This window comes from Hemiscyllium ocellatum (genome assembly GCF_020745735.1).
Source record: "Hemiscyllium ocellatum isolate sHemOce1 chromosome 27 unlocalized genomic scaffold, sHemOce1.pat.X.cur. SUPER_27_unloc_24, whole genome shotgun sequence".
NCBI lineage: Eukaryota > Metazoa > Chordata > Chondrichthyes > Orectolobiformes > Hemiscylliidae > Hemiscyllium > Hemiscyllium ocellatum.
In genome coordinates, this window is record NW_026867492.1 from 21,979 (window position 1) to 39,157 (window position 17,179).

General features: G+C 46.9%; 1 protein-coding gene, 1 long non-coding RNA gene and 1 pseudogene across 3 annotated transcripts in view; 1 reads left to right on the forward strand and 2 right to left on the reverse strand.

Annotated features, from left to right (window-relative positions):
- The window catches only part of LOC132807783 (zinc finger protein 850-like), an 81,450-nt pseudogene that overhangs the window by 14,903 nt on the left and 49,368 nt on the right, over positions 1-17,179 (reverse strand).
- On the forward strand, positions 8,064-14,151 carry LOC132807789 (zinc finger protein 239-like). 2 transcript variants are annotated; one of them, XM_060821800.1, is made up of 2 exons: positions 8,064-8,272; positions 12,256-14,151. In XM_060821800.1, the coding sequence occupies exon 2, from the start codon at positions 12,645-12,647 to the stop codon at positions 13,527-13,529; it is 885 nt and encodes a 294-aa protein (XP_060677783.1). In that variant the 5' UTR covers positions 8,064-8,272; positions 12,256-12,644; the 3' UTR covers positions 13,530-14,151. The 2 variants fall into 2 exon arrangements, with proteins under 2 accessions (XP_060677783.1, XP_060677782.1); XM_060821799.1 differs by having other exon boundaries at positions 8,064-8,262.
- Positions 14,401-17,179, reverse strand: part of LOC132807792 (uncharacterized) — a 36,404-nt gene continuing 33,625 nt past the window's right edge. The window contains exon 3 of the long non-coding RNA XR_009642004.1: positions 14,401-16,016. This is a non-coding gene — a long non-coding RNA (uncharacterized LOC132807792). The remainder of the gene's footprint in view (positions 16,017-17,179) is intronic.

Sequence of the window (17,179 nt, forward strand, 5' to 3'; positions counted from 1 at the left end):
ATCACAGGGTAGTCTGGTGTCAGCTCAGGTTTCAGGTCCTGATTTCTTTGTCCTCTGATCTCCCTGTTCCCCCAGAGTATGATGTTGCTCTGTTCTCAGCTCTGCTGAATCTCTGCTGAAGTTTTGACCCCCCTTTTACACCTTCCAGAAGAGTAAAACATTGAGACCCAACCCACAATCTCACAGCCTGTCAACCATCCAGACACAGAGTGTCGTCATAGCAGGGAATCTAACAAGAAAAATGAAACCAAATTCAAAATAAATAGGTGCTCGTGTTTAAAGCTTGTCATGAGGAAGTAAACCAGAAATAGGACTCCCAGGATTCTTATGGTGCCCTACTTGAGGAATTCTCTCTCCCTTCCATCTAACTATTAGCTAAGATTTACAACAGTATTTACATCAACAGAAATAAACTATCTGTTACAAAATAGTCATAGAAATATACAGCACGGAAATAGACTTTTTCTCTCTCTCATGGACACACGAGTCCATGGGGATGAATTTGTAATTGCAGAATTATATTTGCAAATACATTCTATTTTGCTCAAAAAATGCACAATCTGCAGGCAGTCAATCCATGTAATATTTTGTAAATTCCACTTTGGAAATAGAACCAGTCTGATTCAAGATTGTGATACAGACAGACCCTGACTTCACATCTGTAATGCATTGTCTGAGCGGAGATGTCACCTTTTGTTATAAAACTTTTAAGTTCGCTCGAGAAGGTGCCTTACAGGAAGTTCTGGGATTTGCATATTAATGATACCTGCAACACATTCTGAAAGATGAAAGACTTAACAAGCCAGGTTAGTTCAATATATCATTTCAGTGGCAGGACATTGTCATGTTTTCCATAAATTCTGTGCGTTCTGATCTTATACTCCACAAACGCCTGATGATGGAGCCGTGCTCCGAAAGCTAGTACTTCCAAATAAACCTGTTGGGCACAAACCTGGTGTTATGTGATGTTTAACTTTGTCCAGGTTAGGGTGGATTGGCCATACTAAATTACCCATAGTGCCCAGGGACCTGCAGGGGAAGGTGGATTGGCTATGCTAAATTACCCATAGTGCCCAGGGATGTGCAAGTTAGGGTGGATTGGCTATGCTAAATTACCCATAGTGCCCAGGGATGTGCAGGTAAGGTGCATTACTCAGGGTTAAATGTAGAGCAATAGGGGTAGGGGAATGGGTGTGGGTGGGTTACCCTTTGGAGGGTTAGTGTGGACTTGTTGGGCCGAGTGGCCTGCTTCCACACTTCGGGGATTCTCTGAAGAGAAGGGGTTTGTCCAAACTGTTCAGTGCAGCGCAGGCGCAGCGTTGGGAGGGCCGGACAGCCGGCCGGAGCAGGCGCAGTGTGGTGTGACCCGCTGTCGACTTCATCCCGCCCCCTTGACTCGCTCCGCCCCCTCGCACGCTCCCTTGACTCGCTCCGCCCCCTCGCTCCTTTAACGTCATGACGGGAAGTGTCCCTGTCAGGTTTGAGTGGAACTCCCTCCCTCTGGGCAGCTCTTCACCCTGGGAGAGAGAGGGGTGGGGGGAAATCTGTTCACTTGTAGCAACTGGAGTGAATCCAGGGAGGGAGCAGACTCTGCAAACTCAGGTTTGTGTCTTCGTTACTCGGGTGAGGAGGGAGGGGAAAGATAGAGATTGGGAAATGGGTGGGGTAGACATCTTTTCTGTTTTACTTTATTTTTTCTTTTCTACCCTGGACTGACAGTGGTGACCTTTAAAATCCCTTTTTGCAGAGTATTTGAAGTTGGAAGTTTCAAAATCAACAGATGAAGGGTTAATGCCCAAAACTTCGACTCTCCTGCTCCTCGGATGCTGCCTGATCTGCTGTGCTTTTCTATCACCGCACGTTTCGACTCTGACTCTCCAGCGTCTGCAGTCCTCACTTTGTCTGACAGTCACTCAGTCCATCGGGACCGCAACGGTTTTCAACTCTGATTCTGTGAGAAGGAGCAAAGCTTTTTGGTTCCTAAAATCTGATTGAACTAGAACAAAAGGACCCAATACCCAGCATGAGCCAAACTAACGTAGTTTACAAAATACCATGCAAGGACTGCACAAAACACTATATAGGACAAACAGGAAGACAGCTAACAATCCGCATCCATGAACATCAGCTAGCCACAAAACGACACGACCAGCTATCCCTAGTAGCCATACACTCAGACAACCAGGAACATGAATTTGACTGGGAAAACACCACTATCATAGGACAAGCCAGACAGAGAACAGCCAGAGAATTCCTAGAAGCATGGCATTCATCCACAAACTCCATCAACAGACACATTGACCTGGACACCATATACAAACCACTACAGCTGAAACTGACACCCGGAAACGGCAAGAACATCCATCAACAGACACATCGACCTGGACCCCACATACAAACTACTACAGCTGAAACTGACATCCGGAAGCGGCAAGAACAAACCAATATAAATACCGGAAGAAACATCAAAGCAGCGCTTCACACGAGGCTCCAACAGCACTGATGATGTTCCCTAGCCAGGGAACGAAACATTTGCAGCAAAAACTTCCAGCTCGGCGAGCAGAACCACAACATTTTTTGGTTCCTGTTTGAGTAGGTTTTCAGCATCAGTGGGACTGGATGAGAGACCCTACTGCAGAGCACTGAGTGTGGAGCCTGAAACAGTTATACGGCCTGGAAAGAGGAATTCAGGGTGGGGAGGGGCTCTGCACACGTTTGTGTGTGGCTGAAGCTTCGACCATGAAGAAACCCGAGGAATCCCGCCCCGTAGAGAAACCATGGAAGTGTGGCGACTGCGGGAAAGGCTTCTGTTTCCCATCTGCCCTGGAGACCCACAGGCGCAGTCACAACTGGGAGAGGCTGTTCCCCTGCCCTGAGTGCGGGAAGGGCTTCATCAATTCCTCCCACCTGCTGACACACCAGCAGGTTCACACTGGGGAGAGGCCACTCACCTGTCCATATGTTGGAAGCATTCAGTCAGGTGGGCAACTTGCGGAAACACCAGCGGGTCCACACCAGAGAGAAGCCCTTCAGCTGCCCTGAATGAGGGAAGAGCTTCACCTGCTCCTCCCACCTGCAGAGGCACCAGCGAGTTCATGTGCCATCGCAGGGGGATTGAAGGAGCAATGGTTGAGTGCCATTATCGATTGGACTATCAACCCAGTTCCAGGGACTCCCAGGTTTGAATCCCGCCATGGCAGATGGTGGAATTGGAATTTGGTCAGAAATCTGGAGTTCAGAATCTAACGATGAAACCACTTTCCGGGGTTGGGGGTGGTGAAACCCCCATCTGATTCACTCACATCCTTTTTGTTTGGGAAGGAAACTGTGGTTGTGGGAAATAATTCACTCAGTCGTCCCAGCTGCATCCTTTACCCGATCTGGCCTACACATGACTCCAGACCCACAGCAGTCTGGTTGACGCAACACTGCCACCTCCAGGAGAATGTGTGGGGAGAAAATTACTTGGAAACAGGGTATGGGTTGAAATTGGTGAGTGAGGCAACACTTCCCACAGGTTAAGGCTGAACCCGGGTCTCTGGCGCTGTGAGGCAGCAGTGCTAACCACTGTGCCACCGTGCCACCCACGTTAGGGGATCATTGAATGTATTCAAGGCTGAGTTAATCTGATTTCTGAACAGCAATGAAGTGGATGGTTATGGGGGTAGGCAAGAAAATGGTTTTAAGATGAGTACATAACTGTTCAAGTCAGACAGTACAGAAACATGATGAGAGTGGTGCTGGAAAAGCACAGTAGGTCAAGCAGCATCCGAGGAGCAAAAAAATCGACGTTTTGGGCAGGAGCCCCTCCTGTCTGAAATGTTGATTTTCCTGCTCCTCGAATGCTGCCTGATCTGCTGTGCTTTTCCAGCACCACTCTGATCATGGCTCTGATCTCCAGCATCTGCAGTTCTCACTTTTGCTGAGCACAGAAACAAACCCTTCAGCCCAACTAGTCCATGCTGACTATATTCGCAAACTAAACTAGTCCCACCTGCCTGTGTTTGGCCCGTATTCCTCTGAACCTTTCCTATTCATGTACTTATCCAAATGTCTTTTAAATGTTCATCTCACCTATACCCCTCATGATTTTATAAACCTCTGAAAGGTCACCTGTGCTCAAGTGAAAGTAGTCCCAGCCTCTGCACCGCTATAGGGAGATCCATATCCAGTCATGATCTGTTCAATGCTGGTGCAGGCTTGAAAGACCAAATAGCCTACTCCTGCTCCCAATTCTCACCCTGTGTCCTGGACAGGAAGAGACCATCAGACATAAGAGCAGAAACATGACCTCCCAACTCCTGTACTCCTGGAGGGCAAAAAGACATAGCTTTGGCAAATATGGTGAAGGAGAATCCAAAGGGTTTTTACAAATACATTAAGGGCAAAACGGTAATTAGGGAGAAAATAGGGAGGAGAAAGTGAGGACTACAGATGCTGGAGATCAGAGCTGAAAATGTGTTGCTGGAAAAGCGCAGCAGGTCAGGCAGCATCCAAGGAGCAGAAGAAACGACGTTTCGGGCATGAACCCTTCTTCAGGAAGCTTCTTCAGAGAATAGACCCCTCCAAGATCAGCAAGGTGGCCTTTCTGTGGAGCGGCAGGAGATGGGGGAGATAATAAACGAGTATTTTGCATCAGTGTTTACTGTGGAGAAGGACATGGAAGATATAGAATGTAGTCAAATAGATGGTGACATCTTGAAAAATGTTCATATTAAAGAGGATGTGGTGCTGGATGTCTTGAAATGCATAAATCCCCAGGCCCTGATCATGTGTACCCTAGAACTCTGTGGGAAGTGAGAGAAGTTGCTGAGATATTTGTATCATTGATAGTCACAGGTGAGGTGCCAGAAGACTGAGGTTGGCTAACATGGTGCCACTGTTTAAGAAGAGCAGTAAGGACAAGCCAGGGAACTATAGACCAATAAGCCTGATGTCGGTGGTGGGCAAGTTGTTGGATGGAATCCTAAGGGACAGTTTTTACACATTTGGAAAGGCAAGGACTGATTCGGGATCGTCAACATGGCTTTGCACATGGGAAATCAGGTCTCATGACCTTGATTGAGTTTTTTGGAGAAGTAACAAAGAGGATTGATGAGGATAGTGTGGTGACGTGATCTATGTGGACTTCAGTAAGGTGTTCGAGGTTAGATCTCATGGAACACAAGGAGAACTTGCTCAAAGGTAGAAGGCAGAGGGTAGTGGTGGAGGGTAGATTTTCAGACTTGAGGACTGTGACCAGTGGAGTGCCACAAGGATCGGTGCTGGATTCACTACTTTTCATAATTTACGTAAATTATTTTGATGTGAACATAGGAGGTATAGTTAGTGAGTTTGCAGATGACACCAAATTTGAAGGTATAGTGGACAGCGAGCAAGGTTACCTCAGATTTACAATGGGATCTTGATCAGATGGGCCAATGGCTGAGGAGTGGCAGATTGAGTTCAATTTAGATAAATGTGAGGGGCTGCATTTTTGGAAAAGCAAATCAGAGCAGGACTTATACATTTAATGGTAAGGTCCAGGGGAGTGTTACTGAACAAAGAGACCTTGGAGTGCAGGTTCATAGCTCCTTAAAAGTGGAGTTGCAGGTAGATAGGATAGTGAAGAAGGTATGCTTTCCTTTATTGGTCAGAGTGTTGAGTATAGGTGTTGGGAGGTCATGTTTCAGCTGTATCACACCTCAGTTAAGTCACTTGTGGAATATTGCGTACAATTCTGGTCTCCTTCCTTTTGGAAGGATGTTGTGAAACTTGAAAGGGTTCAGAAAAGATGAACAAGGATATTGCAGGGTTGGAGGGTTTGAGCTATAGGGAGAGGCTGAAGAGGATGGAGCTATTTTCTCTGGAGTATCAGAGGCTAAGGGGTAACTGTGTAGAAGTTTATAAAATCATGGACAGGGTAAATTAGACAAATTATTTTCCTCGGGTGGGGGAGTCAAGAACTAGAGGACATTAGTTTAATGTGAGGGGGCAAAGATGTAAAGTCCCCCACCATAACCACCGTATTATTCTTACTGATAACTGAAATCTCCTTACAAATCTGTTTCTCAATTTCCCGCTGACTCTTAGTGGGGTATATAATACCATCCCAATAAGGTGATTATCCCTCTATTATTTCAGTTCCACCCAAATAACTTTCCTGGATGTATTCCCAAGAATATTCTGCTTAAAAACAGCTGTAATACCAACCCTTATCAAAAACACCACTACCCACCTCACTTGCCCTCTTTTCTACCCTTCCTATAGCATTTGTATTGTGGAACATTAAGCTCCCAGTCCTGTCCATCACTGAGCCATGTTTCTGTGATTGCTGTCATATCCCATGCCCTGACGTCATCTGCATTTCATGTTAGGCCTCTTGCATTGAAGTAAATTCAGTTTAATTTACCAATCCTAACTTGTTCTCTGCTTTGTCCCTACCTACCCTGACTGCTTGACTCACTCCTTTTCCCAATTGTACCAGTCTCAGATTGATCTCTTTCCTCACTATTCCCACCTAACTAGTTTAAAACCTCCTGAGCAGCTCTCACAAATCTCCCTGTCAGTATATTAGTCCCCTTAGCACTGCTGCCTCACAGCCCCAGGGACCTGGGTTCAATTTCCGCCTCAGGCAACTGACTGTGTGGAGGTTGCACGTTCTCCCCGTATCTGCGTGGGTTTCCTCCGGGTGCTCCGGTTTCCTCCCACAGTCCAAAGATGCACGGGTCAGGTGAATTGGCCATGCTAAATTGCCCGCAGTGTTAGGTAAGGGGTATATGTAGAGGTATGGGTGAGTTGCGCTTCGGCGGGTCGGTGTGGACTTGTTGGGCTGAAGGGCCTGTTTCCACACTGTAAGTAATCTAATCTAATCTAATTCAGGTGCAATCTGTCCTTCTTGTACACGTCACTTCTACCCCAGAAGAGATTCCAACAATCCAAAACTGTGAGCCCTTCTCCCCTGCACAAGGTCCTCAGTCATACATTCATCTTCTCTATCCTTCTATTCCTACCCTCACTAGCTCATAGCACCGAGAGTAACCCAGATATTACGACCCTCGAAAACCTTCTTATTTCAATTCCTGCCTAATTTTCTTTGACCCTTCAGAATCTCATCTTTTTCCCTTCCGATGTCATTGGTTCCAGTGTGTACAATGACAACCTGCTTGTCCCTCTCCCCTTTCAGAACATTCTGCACCCTCTCTGAGACATCCTTGATCCTGGCACGAGGGAGGCAACACACCATTCTGATTATTCGCTGCTGGCTGCAGAAATGTCTGTCTGTGCATCTGACTAGAGGGTCCCCTGTCACAATCGAACACTTGGACCCCAGCATGCCCCTCATTACATTAAATCCTGTCTCAATATCAGAAACTTGGCTGTTCATGCCACGTTCCCCTGGGAGTCCATCACCCCATACATTTTCCAAACCAGTATACTTGTTTGAAACTGGGATAGCCACAGAAGATTCCTGCACTAACTGTTTAACTACCTTTCCTGGTGTTCTTCCATCTATCTGACTGTATCTGCAGCTTTTCTCCCTTCCTATAACTATCTATCGCACCCCCTAGCTCTTGTAAATTCCTCATTGCCTCGAACTGTCGCTCCAACAGATCCAGTCGATCTGATAGGATTCGTGACCAAGGACACTTGCTGCAGACAATCCTCAGTAACGTGGAAACTCTCCCTAATCTCCCATTTCCGACAGGAAGAACATATCATTATACTTCAGGCCATTTTTGCTCATCCAAAATCTACAGACCCAGATAACAACAATTTCTTTTTGCTCTTAAAAAGACGCGCTCCAGGCTAAGTTAGCACTTATCACTTATACTTTTAAAATTTAAACAAGAGACATTTTAATAAAACACTATAATCAAGAAAGAATCCATTCTGCTCACTTCTGAACAGGCTGAAAATTGAATTAAAAAACTACCTTCGAACCCAAAAGAAACCCAACTTTTAGGGGCGGGGGCGGGCACAACTATCGCCCCGCCCCCTATTGTTACCGAATTTTTGGAGGACTCCTCCAGCCACGCCCCCTGAACTGGCGAAGACGTCACTTATCAGGACCCCGCCCCTATACGAGCTGGCGCATGTGCAGTGTAGCTCTCGCAGCAGGACGGCGGCCGAAGGAACAAGGACCGAAACCGCTGGGTCCAGCAGCGCGTTCCGGGTCCGGGGATCCTTCTTCAGAACACGGACAGGCCTCAGAGACATCCCGGGGGAGGTCGCCAGGCCCGAGCGCCAAGACCTGGCTCCTGCCCCCGGGGAGAGGAGATGGTGAGACAGGGTAGGATTGAGAACCGAGGGAGGAGGAGGAGGAGGAGGGGGGAGGGGGTGTTTATAAACTCCTAGGGGGAGGCCTGAGGTCTGCAATGAAAGTCCCATAGGCCCAGTGTTTACTTCACCGGCGAAGGACCTCTCGGGTTGCCCGGGCAACCGACGGCCATCTTTGTGAGGGTCAGGCGGAAGTTGTCTTTGGGCCGGGCTGGCGGGCGGCCATCTTGGTGAAGGCACCGTTCGCCGTCATTTCCGGGAGGTAATTCCAACCTCGGGGCAGCCTTTGTGTCAACTAGAATTTCCTCATCTCACTCTCTGGGAGACCTGGCCCTGAGCTCGGTCTGTGTGCCCTTAAAACAGGAAAAGGAAGTGGAAGACAGGTCCAGAAAAAAAACAACACTTAGATGGGCTGTGAATTTGAGGTGAATTAATGTGATAATTTGTGCCACTGGAACAGGATGTGGGTGTTTCCGAGATGGCAGTGAGCAGGAGGGCATTGACGTGTTGGTGTTAGTTTCAGTTTGTAGACAAGAGAAAAGGGCGAACACCAGGAGTGGAGGAAAGACATGAGGATGGATTTGAATTTCAATGCAGGGGGAGGGATAATGTGTAGGATTCGAATTTAATACATTCAGCAAGTAGATAGGAAAAGTGTTCTGTAGAAAGTTGAACTGTCCCCTCAGTCTTTTTTCCATCTTGTGCGCACAGTGATGTCTTTTGGACATTTCTTTTATAGGATGATGCGAGTTTCAGATGGGAAACTCAAGACAAACATCATAGCATGGAAACAGACCCTTCAGTCCAACTCATCCATGCTAACCAGATATTCCAACCTAATCTAAATCCACTTGGCAGCAGCTAGCCCATATCCCTCTGAACCCTTCCTAGTCATATACCCATCCAGATGCCTTTTACATGTTGCAATTCTACTAGCCTCTACCACTTCCTCTGGCAGCTCATTCCACACATGCACCATCCTCTGAGTGAAAAAGTTGTCCCTTGGGTCTCTTTTATATCTTTTCCCTCTCACCCTAAGTCTATGCCCTTTAGTTCTGGACGTCCCCCACCCCAGGGAAAAGACTTTGTCTATTTATCCTATCCATGATTATGATTTTATAAACCTCTCTATAAGGTCAGTCTCCAATGCTTCAGGGAAAACAGCCCCAGCCTATTCAACTTCACTCTATAGCTCAAATCCTCCAAATCTGGCAACACTTTTGTAAAGCTTTTCTGAACCCTTTCAAGTTTCACAACATCCTTCCGATAGGAAGGAGACCAGAATTGCATACAATATTCCAAAAGTGGCCTAACTAATGTCCTGTACAGCCACAACATGACGTCCTAACTCCATTAATTATTGCTCCGAATAATAAAGGAAAGCATACCAAACACCTTCACTATACTATCTGCAACTCCACTTTCAAGGAGCTATACACCTGCATTCCAAGATCACTTTGTTCAGCAACACTCCCTGGGATCTTACCATTAAGTGTATAAGTCCTGCTAAGGTCAGCTCAAGATTTGACAATAGGATGACTTGGGCCATAGTCTGGCGTTTGGATCAACAGGTGCTGGGGATTTGTAAACTTTTAATCCCATCAATTTCCCCCAACACCATTTATACACAACTGCTCATTTCCTTCAGTTCTGCTCTCAATGGACCATGTGTTCCCCAACATTTTGGGGATGTTACTTGTGTCCTCCTTTGTGAGGATCAAAGCAACGTATGTGGTGAATTGGTCTGCCATCTCTTTATTCCACATGAGACCTTTGCCTGTTTCTAAGTGTAATTGTTTTCACTAATGCTTTTTTTGCCTCTTCACTTACCCCATTTCCCCTTCTAATCAATCCTTTTGTTGAAACCTAAGCTGCTCCCAGTCTTCAAATCTGCTGCTTTATTTTTAGCCAATTTGTACGCCACTTCTTTGGATCCAGTGCGATCCTTAATGTCCCTTGTTAGCTGTGGCTAGGCCACCTTTTGTGTTTTATTTTGTCAGACAGGAAAGAACAACTGTTCCTTCTGGTGCTATTTAAATGTTTGTCATTTCTTTCAATAATGTTCCCTCATTTGTTGTAGCCAGTTCTTGTTTCTGCCTGTTCTTGCTTTAGATTTAAGTCCCCAGTCTCTGAATCAACTCTGTTCCTCTTCATCTAAATGGAATGTTCTCTCACTCAGTTCTTCACTCTTCTGCAAGGGGCCTCTCACAGCTACATTGCTGATATTTCCCTTCTCATAAAGAATTAACACTTTGGAATTAAATTGCCATTGTCCAACAGAACCACAGCCACTTCTGCAATATTGTGTCTCCCTCCTATTGGAAGGATGTTGTAAACATGAAAGGGTTCAGAAACGATTTGCGAGGATGTTGCCAGGGTTGGAGGATTTGTGCTATAGAAAGAGGCTGAACAGGCTGGGGCTGTTTTCCCTGGAGCGTCGGAGGCTGAAGTGTGACCTTGTAGAAGTTTATAAAATCATGAAGAGCATGGATAGGGTAAATAGGCAAGGTCTTTTCCCTGGGGTGGGGGAGTCCAGAATGGGAGGGTAATTGGTTCAGGGTGGGGGAAAGGGGCATGTGTAAAACTGACCAAAAGGGCAATTTATTAACCCAGAGGATGGTATGTGTAAGGAATTAGCTTCCAGAGGAAGTGGTGGAGGCTAGTACAATTACAACATTTAAAAAGGCATCTGAATGGGTATATGAATAGGAAGGGTTGAAAGGAATATGGGCTAATGCTGGCAAATGGGATTTGATTGATTTGGAACATAGACAATAGGTGCAGGAGTAGGCCATTGTGCCCTTTGAGCCTGCACCACCATTCAATACGATCATGGCTGATCATCTTTAATCGGTATCCTGGTCCTGCCTTATCTCCATAACCCTTGATTCCACTATCCTTGAGAGCTCTATCCAACTTTTTTTTAAAAGAATCCAGAGACTGGACCTCCACTGCCCTCTGGGGCAGAGCATTCCATGCAGCCACCACTCCCTGGTGAACAATTTTCTCCTCATCTCTGTCCTAAATGGTCTACCCTGTATTTTTAAGCTGTGTCCTCTGGTTCGGCACTCACCCATCAGCGGAAACATGTTTCCTGCCTCTAGAGTGTCCAATCCTTTAATAATCTTATATGTCTCAATCAGATCCCCTCTCAGTTTTCTAAACTCAAGGGTATACAAGCTCAGTCGCTCCAGTCTTTCAGCGTAAGGTAGTCCCGCCATTCCAGGAATTGACCTCGTGAACCTATGCTGCACTTCCTCAATAGCCAGAATGTCTTTCCTCAAATTTGGAGACCAGAACTGCACACAATACTCCAGATGTGGTCTCACCAGGGCCCTGTACAGCTGCAGAAGAACCTCTTTGCTTCTATACTCAATCCCTCTTGTTATGAAGGCCAGCATGCTATTAGCCTTCTTCACTACCTGCTGTACCTGCATGCTTACCTTCATTGACTGGTGTACAAGAACACCCAGATCTCTTTGTACTGTTTGGTACAGGCGTGTTGGACCAAAGGGTGTTTCTGTGCTTTATGTCTCTATGACCCTGGCTTTCCAACGATGTTTGCCACGTCTGTATGTTCAGTTTTTCTCTGGTGTCAGTGTTAATGCCTCGATGTCTCATTTTGTTCCCCCCTTCCCGGGTCGTTAACCATTTTGTGTCTGGTTCTTCCTCAAGAAGCTGCATTGCAGGTTCACCCTGAATTGGCACTTTTTTTTGCTTCCCAAAATCAGACCTGCTCACTCTCAGCAGTATCCCAGTGTTGTGAAAGATATTACCTTCCGGGTGGAGTTATCCAAAATGCGGAGATGTCAGTCTTGATGTTTTTGCTTTTCAGCCCCTGGAAGATCCTTCAGGAGAATTAGTTAGAGCGGAGTGAGATGGTGCTTTCAGTTTTGTGGAATAAAAAAAAGTATTCCGTAGAAAGTAGAATTGCTTGTTCAGAATTTCTACCCTGGACAGACAGTGATGACCTTTGTAATCTCTTTCTTTTTACAGAGTATTTGAAGATTTGAAGACGGAAGTTTCAACATCAACAGATGAAGGGTTATGCCCGAAACGTTGACTCTCCTGCTCCTCGGATGCTGCCTGACCTGCTGTGCTTTACCAGCGCTGCACTTTTCAAATCTGACTCTCCAGCGTCTACAGTCTTCACTTTGATGTCAATGTCTGACAGTCACTCAGTCCATCGGGAACGTAACAGTTTTCAACTATGAGTCTGTGAGAAGGAGGAAAGCTTTTTGTTCCCATTTGAGTACGTTTTCAGCATCAATGGGATTGGATGAGAGACCCAACTGTTGCAGCGCACTGAATGAGGTGTGTGTAGCAGTTATACAGCCCGGAAAGAGTAATTCACGACGTGTTTGTGCGCGGCTGAAGCTTTGGCCATGGAGAAACCCGAGGAATCCCGCCCCATGGAGAAACCATGGAAGTGTGGTGACTGTGGGAAAGGCTTCCGTGCTCCGTCTGCCCTGGAGATTCATCGGCGCAGTCACACCGGAGAGAGGCCATTCTTCTGCCCTGAGTGCAGGAAGGCCTTCAGCAATTCCTCCGCCCTGCAGGCCCACCAGCAGGTCCACACAGGGGAGAGGCCATTCCCCTGCACTGAGTGCGGGAAGATCTTTAGCAATTCCTCCATCCTGCTGAAGCACCGGCGGGTCCACACGGGGGAGAGGCCCTTCAGCTGCCCTGAGTGCGGGAAGGCCTTTACACAGGCGTCCATCCTGCTGACCCACCGGCGGATCCACACTGGGGAGAGGCCGTTCTCCTGCCCCGAGTGTGGGAAGGGATTCAGTCAGGTGGGCAACTTGCGTACGCACCAGAGGGTCCACACCGGGGAGAAGCCCTTCAGCTGTCCCGAATGTGGGAAGGCCTTCAGCTATTCCTCCGACCTGCTGAAGCATCAGCGCGTCCACACCGGGGAGAGGCCCTTCAGTTGCCCCGAGTGCGGGAAAGGCTTCAGCGATTCCTCCGACCTGCTGAAGCACCAAAGGGTCCACACAGGGCAGAAGCCCTTCAGCTGCCCCGAGTGCGGGAAGGCCTTCAGTGATTCCTCTGCCCTGGTGAAGCATCGGCGAGTCCACACGGGGGAAAGGCCCTTCGACTGCCCCGAGTGCGGGAAAAGCTTTGCCCGGTCCTCCAACCTGCTGACCCACCGGCGGATCCACACGGGGGAGAGGCCCTTCAGTTGCCTCGAATGCGGGAAAGGCTTCACCCGCTCTTCCCACCTCCGGAGCCACCAGCGAGTTCACATGCCATCGCAGGGGGATTGAAGGAGTGACGGCCGAGTGCCATTATTGACTGGACGATCAACCCAGTTCCAGGGATTCCGGGTTCAATTCCCACCGCGACAGATGGTGGAATTGGAATTTGGTCAGAAATCTGGAGTTCAGAATCTAACGGTGAAACCATTTTAGGGGTGTGGGGGTGGAGAAACCCCCATCTGATTCACTCAGTCGCCCCAGCTGCATCCTTTACCCGGTCTGGCCTGTATGTGACTCCAGACCCACAGCAGTGTGGCTTATTCCCCCCACCCCCAGCCCCCCCAAAAGCCCCTGGCAAATGGGCGAGGAGAAACTTACTTGGACACAGGATATGGGTTGAAATTGCTGAGTGAGGCAATACTTCCTCCGGGTTATGGTTGTAATGAGGATCCAATTACAAAGAGACAATTTCGTGCTGGCCAATATTAAAGAAAGGGGAGGCGGGGGTCTGTGTGCACTTTGATCTTGAGGTGTTTTGTTTTTTAAAAATCTGCTATGCTTTCTCTGCCTTTTTGCTGGAGAGAATCTGAAGCTGTAACAAAGTTGGGTCACAATAAAGGGTTACCTGAACTTACCCCCTGGCTCAGACTCTCATTGAAGGCTTTGAGCTCCAAGAGGTTTTGGTTTTAAAGCTGCTCATTTCTTTCAGCCTCATGCAGAGTTTCCAATGTCGTGTATCAGATGGAGCAGTGAATGAGGAGCCAGTATCGTTAGAATTTTTTCAGGAGTACAGAGTGCACCGTGTCATCGGCATTGTAAGGTTTCCTGGCAGCACCAGGAGCTGTGGGCTGTATTCACTGGGAACGATGTGGAAGTGCCGGTGTTGGACTGGAGTGGATAAAGTGGAAAAAATTACACAGCACCAGATTATCATCCAACAGATTTATTTGGAAGCAGTAGCTTTCGGAGTGCTGCTCTTTCATCGGGTAGCTATGGAGCAGGAACATATCGCAACCGATCAGTGTCATACTACTGATAGGATATATTGAACAAATCAAGATTGTGGTTTAGTCTTTCATCTTCTAGAATGGGTTGTGGGTTTTGTAATTAATATGTAAAGCTCAGAAGTACTTTTGAGTCACATTCTTGAGATGACTTAAGGTTTTATAAAAATCAGTGACATCTCAGCTCAGTAAATGAAGAATGTGAGGTTTGACTCTGTCTGTATCCCAATCTTGAATTTCCAAAGTAGGAATGTATAAAATATTACATGGATTGACTGCCTGCCGATTGTGTGCTTTTTTTGATCAAAATTGAATGTATCTGCAAATGCAAATTTACCCCATTGACCTGTGTGTGTCTGTGCATGCATCAGAGTGTGTGTGTGTGTGACTTTGTGTGTGAGAGTTTGCCTAAGAGTATATGTTTGCCTGTGTGCATGCATGGTAATGTATGAGGAGTATAAACCTGTGAGAGTGTTGAGTGGTGTGTGTCTGTGTTTGAGAGAGAGCATGTGTACGAGAGAGAGGTATAGATAAAAGTGAGGAATTGCATTTTGCTTAAAAAAAGAAGGGGAGGAATTGCAGTTACTGGCAGGGCCCTGGGTTATGTTGTAGAACAGAGACATGGAGGTATGGTTCAGGTACATAGTTCTTTGAAAGTTGCATCACTGGTAGACTAAGTGGTTAAGAGTTGTTTAGCCCACTTGCCTTCATTGTACACACCGTTGAATGTTGGAGTTGGGACATCGTTTTGAAATTGTACAGGATGGTGGTGAGGCCACTTTTACAACAGAGTACAGTTCTGGTGGCTCTGTTATGGGAAGAATACTATTAGAGAGGGTTCGGTAAAGAGTTACCAGGATGTTGCCAGGACTGAAGGGTTTGAGTTATAAGGAGAGGCTGAGACTTTATTCTCTGGAGTGGAGGAGGTTGAGGGGTGACCTTATTGAGATTTGTAAAATAATGAGGGGTGCAGGCAAGGTGACTAGCAAAAATAGTGAGGAGCATGTTTGGTTAGGTCGAGTCACGGGGGAAAAGAAATATTGGTTCTACCGTTTCTTTTTCTCCTATTGGCATTTGGAGACTTAAATTTGTCAGTAATCGCAGCATTGCCACCGAGTGTACGGCGCATGCTCCTCGGTGTCAGCAAGAACGGCGCATGCTCCTAGCTGTCCGCTGCAACGGGGGCGATCTTCTTTAGAAGCCAATGGGGAGCCTTGGAGGACCGAACGGAGAGTAGTCCTCCTGCCAATGAGAACATCCCCTATTGTCTGAATGCGGAAGTTGTCCCATGAGCTTCTGAAGCTGCTGCTGCACCTCTCTCTTTGAATGAAGATTGAGCTTCACTCCAGAGTGCAACCTCCTTCCTCTGTTTAACATCTGGGAGTACGGCACTCTCTTTTCAATTTCTTATTTCATTGTGGGCTTCAATTGTTGACTCGCAGCAACTGAATGTAAAGGCAGTGAATCCAGGGAGGAGCAGTCTCAGGAAATGTTGATCCAGGTCTGCGTCTCAATTGGCAAACAGTCCCACAGTGTGAAGTTATAGCCTTTGCTGTGGGGAAGAAAACAGCAGAAAGGAAGTGCATTGTTTAATTGGTGATATATTGGGATGTGGGAAAGGGGAGGACTGCAGGTGTTGAAGATCAGAGTCAAAAAGTGTAGCACTGGAAAAGCACAGCATTCAGGCAGCTTCCAAGGAGCAGGAGAGTTGAAGTTTCAGGCCCGAGCCCTTCATCAGGAATGATGTGTGGATGGACAAAGGGGCCTCAGCGTCCTCCTACACCAGTCACTGCCTGTTGTCAGACAGGTGCAGCAAGCAATCAGCAAGGCAAGTGGTATATTAGCAAGAGGAATTAAGTTCAGAAGTGGGGATGTCTTCCTGCAGTTCGGGGGTCATTAAATATATTCAAGGCTGAACTCATCTGATTTTTGAACAACAAAGAGGTGGATGTTTCTGGGGGAACACAAGAAAATGGTTTCAAGGCCAGTATAGAACAATTACAAGTCGGACGGCACAGAAACAGACCCTTCAGTCCAACTAGTCCGTGCTGACTATGTTTACAAACTAAACTCATTCCACCTGCCTGTGTTTGGTCCATATCCCTCCGAACCTTCCGGCTTTTGCTGCTCCTTGGATGCTGCCTGAACTGCTGTGCTCTTCCAGCACCACGAATCCAGAATCTGGTTTCCAGCATCTGCAGTCATTGTTTTTACCTCCCTCTGAACCTTTCCTATTCATGTCCTTATCCAAACATCTTTTAAACGCTGTTACTGTACCTGCATCCACCATTTCCTCTGGACATTCATTCCACACACAAACCACTCTCTCAAAGGAAAAAGGTGCTCCTCATATCTCTTTTAAAATCTTTTCACCTCGCACCTTTAAAATTTGCTCCTAATCTTGAAACAACTCCTGCCATTCACCTCATCTATGCCCCTCATGATTTTATAATTCTCCTATAATGTCGCATCTCCACTTCCTGTGTTCCATTGAAAACATCCCAGCCTATCCACCTAGATGTAGGTAGATTAATATCCAGTTATGATCTGTTCAAAGCTGGTGCAGGCTCGAAAAACCAAATGACCTACTCCTGCTCCCAACTCTCTCACTTTGTCCAGGAAGATAAGAGACCATAAGACAGGAGCAGATATTTGGCCATTCACCACATCGGGTCTGCTCATACCATTCAATCGTGGCTGATCGGTTTGTCAACC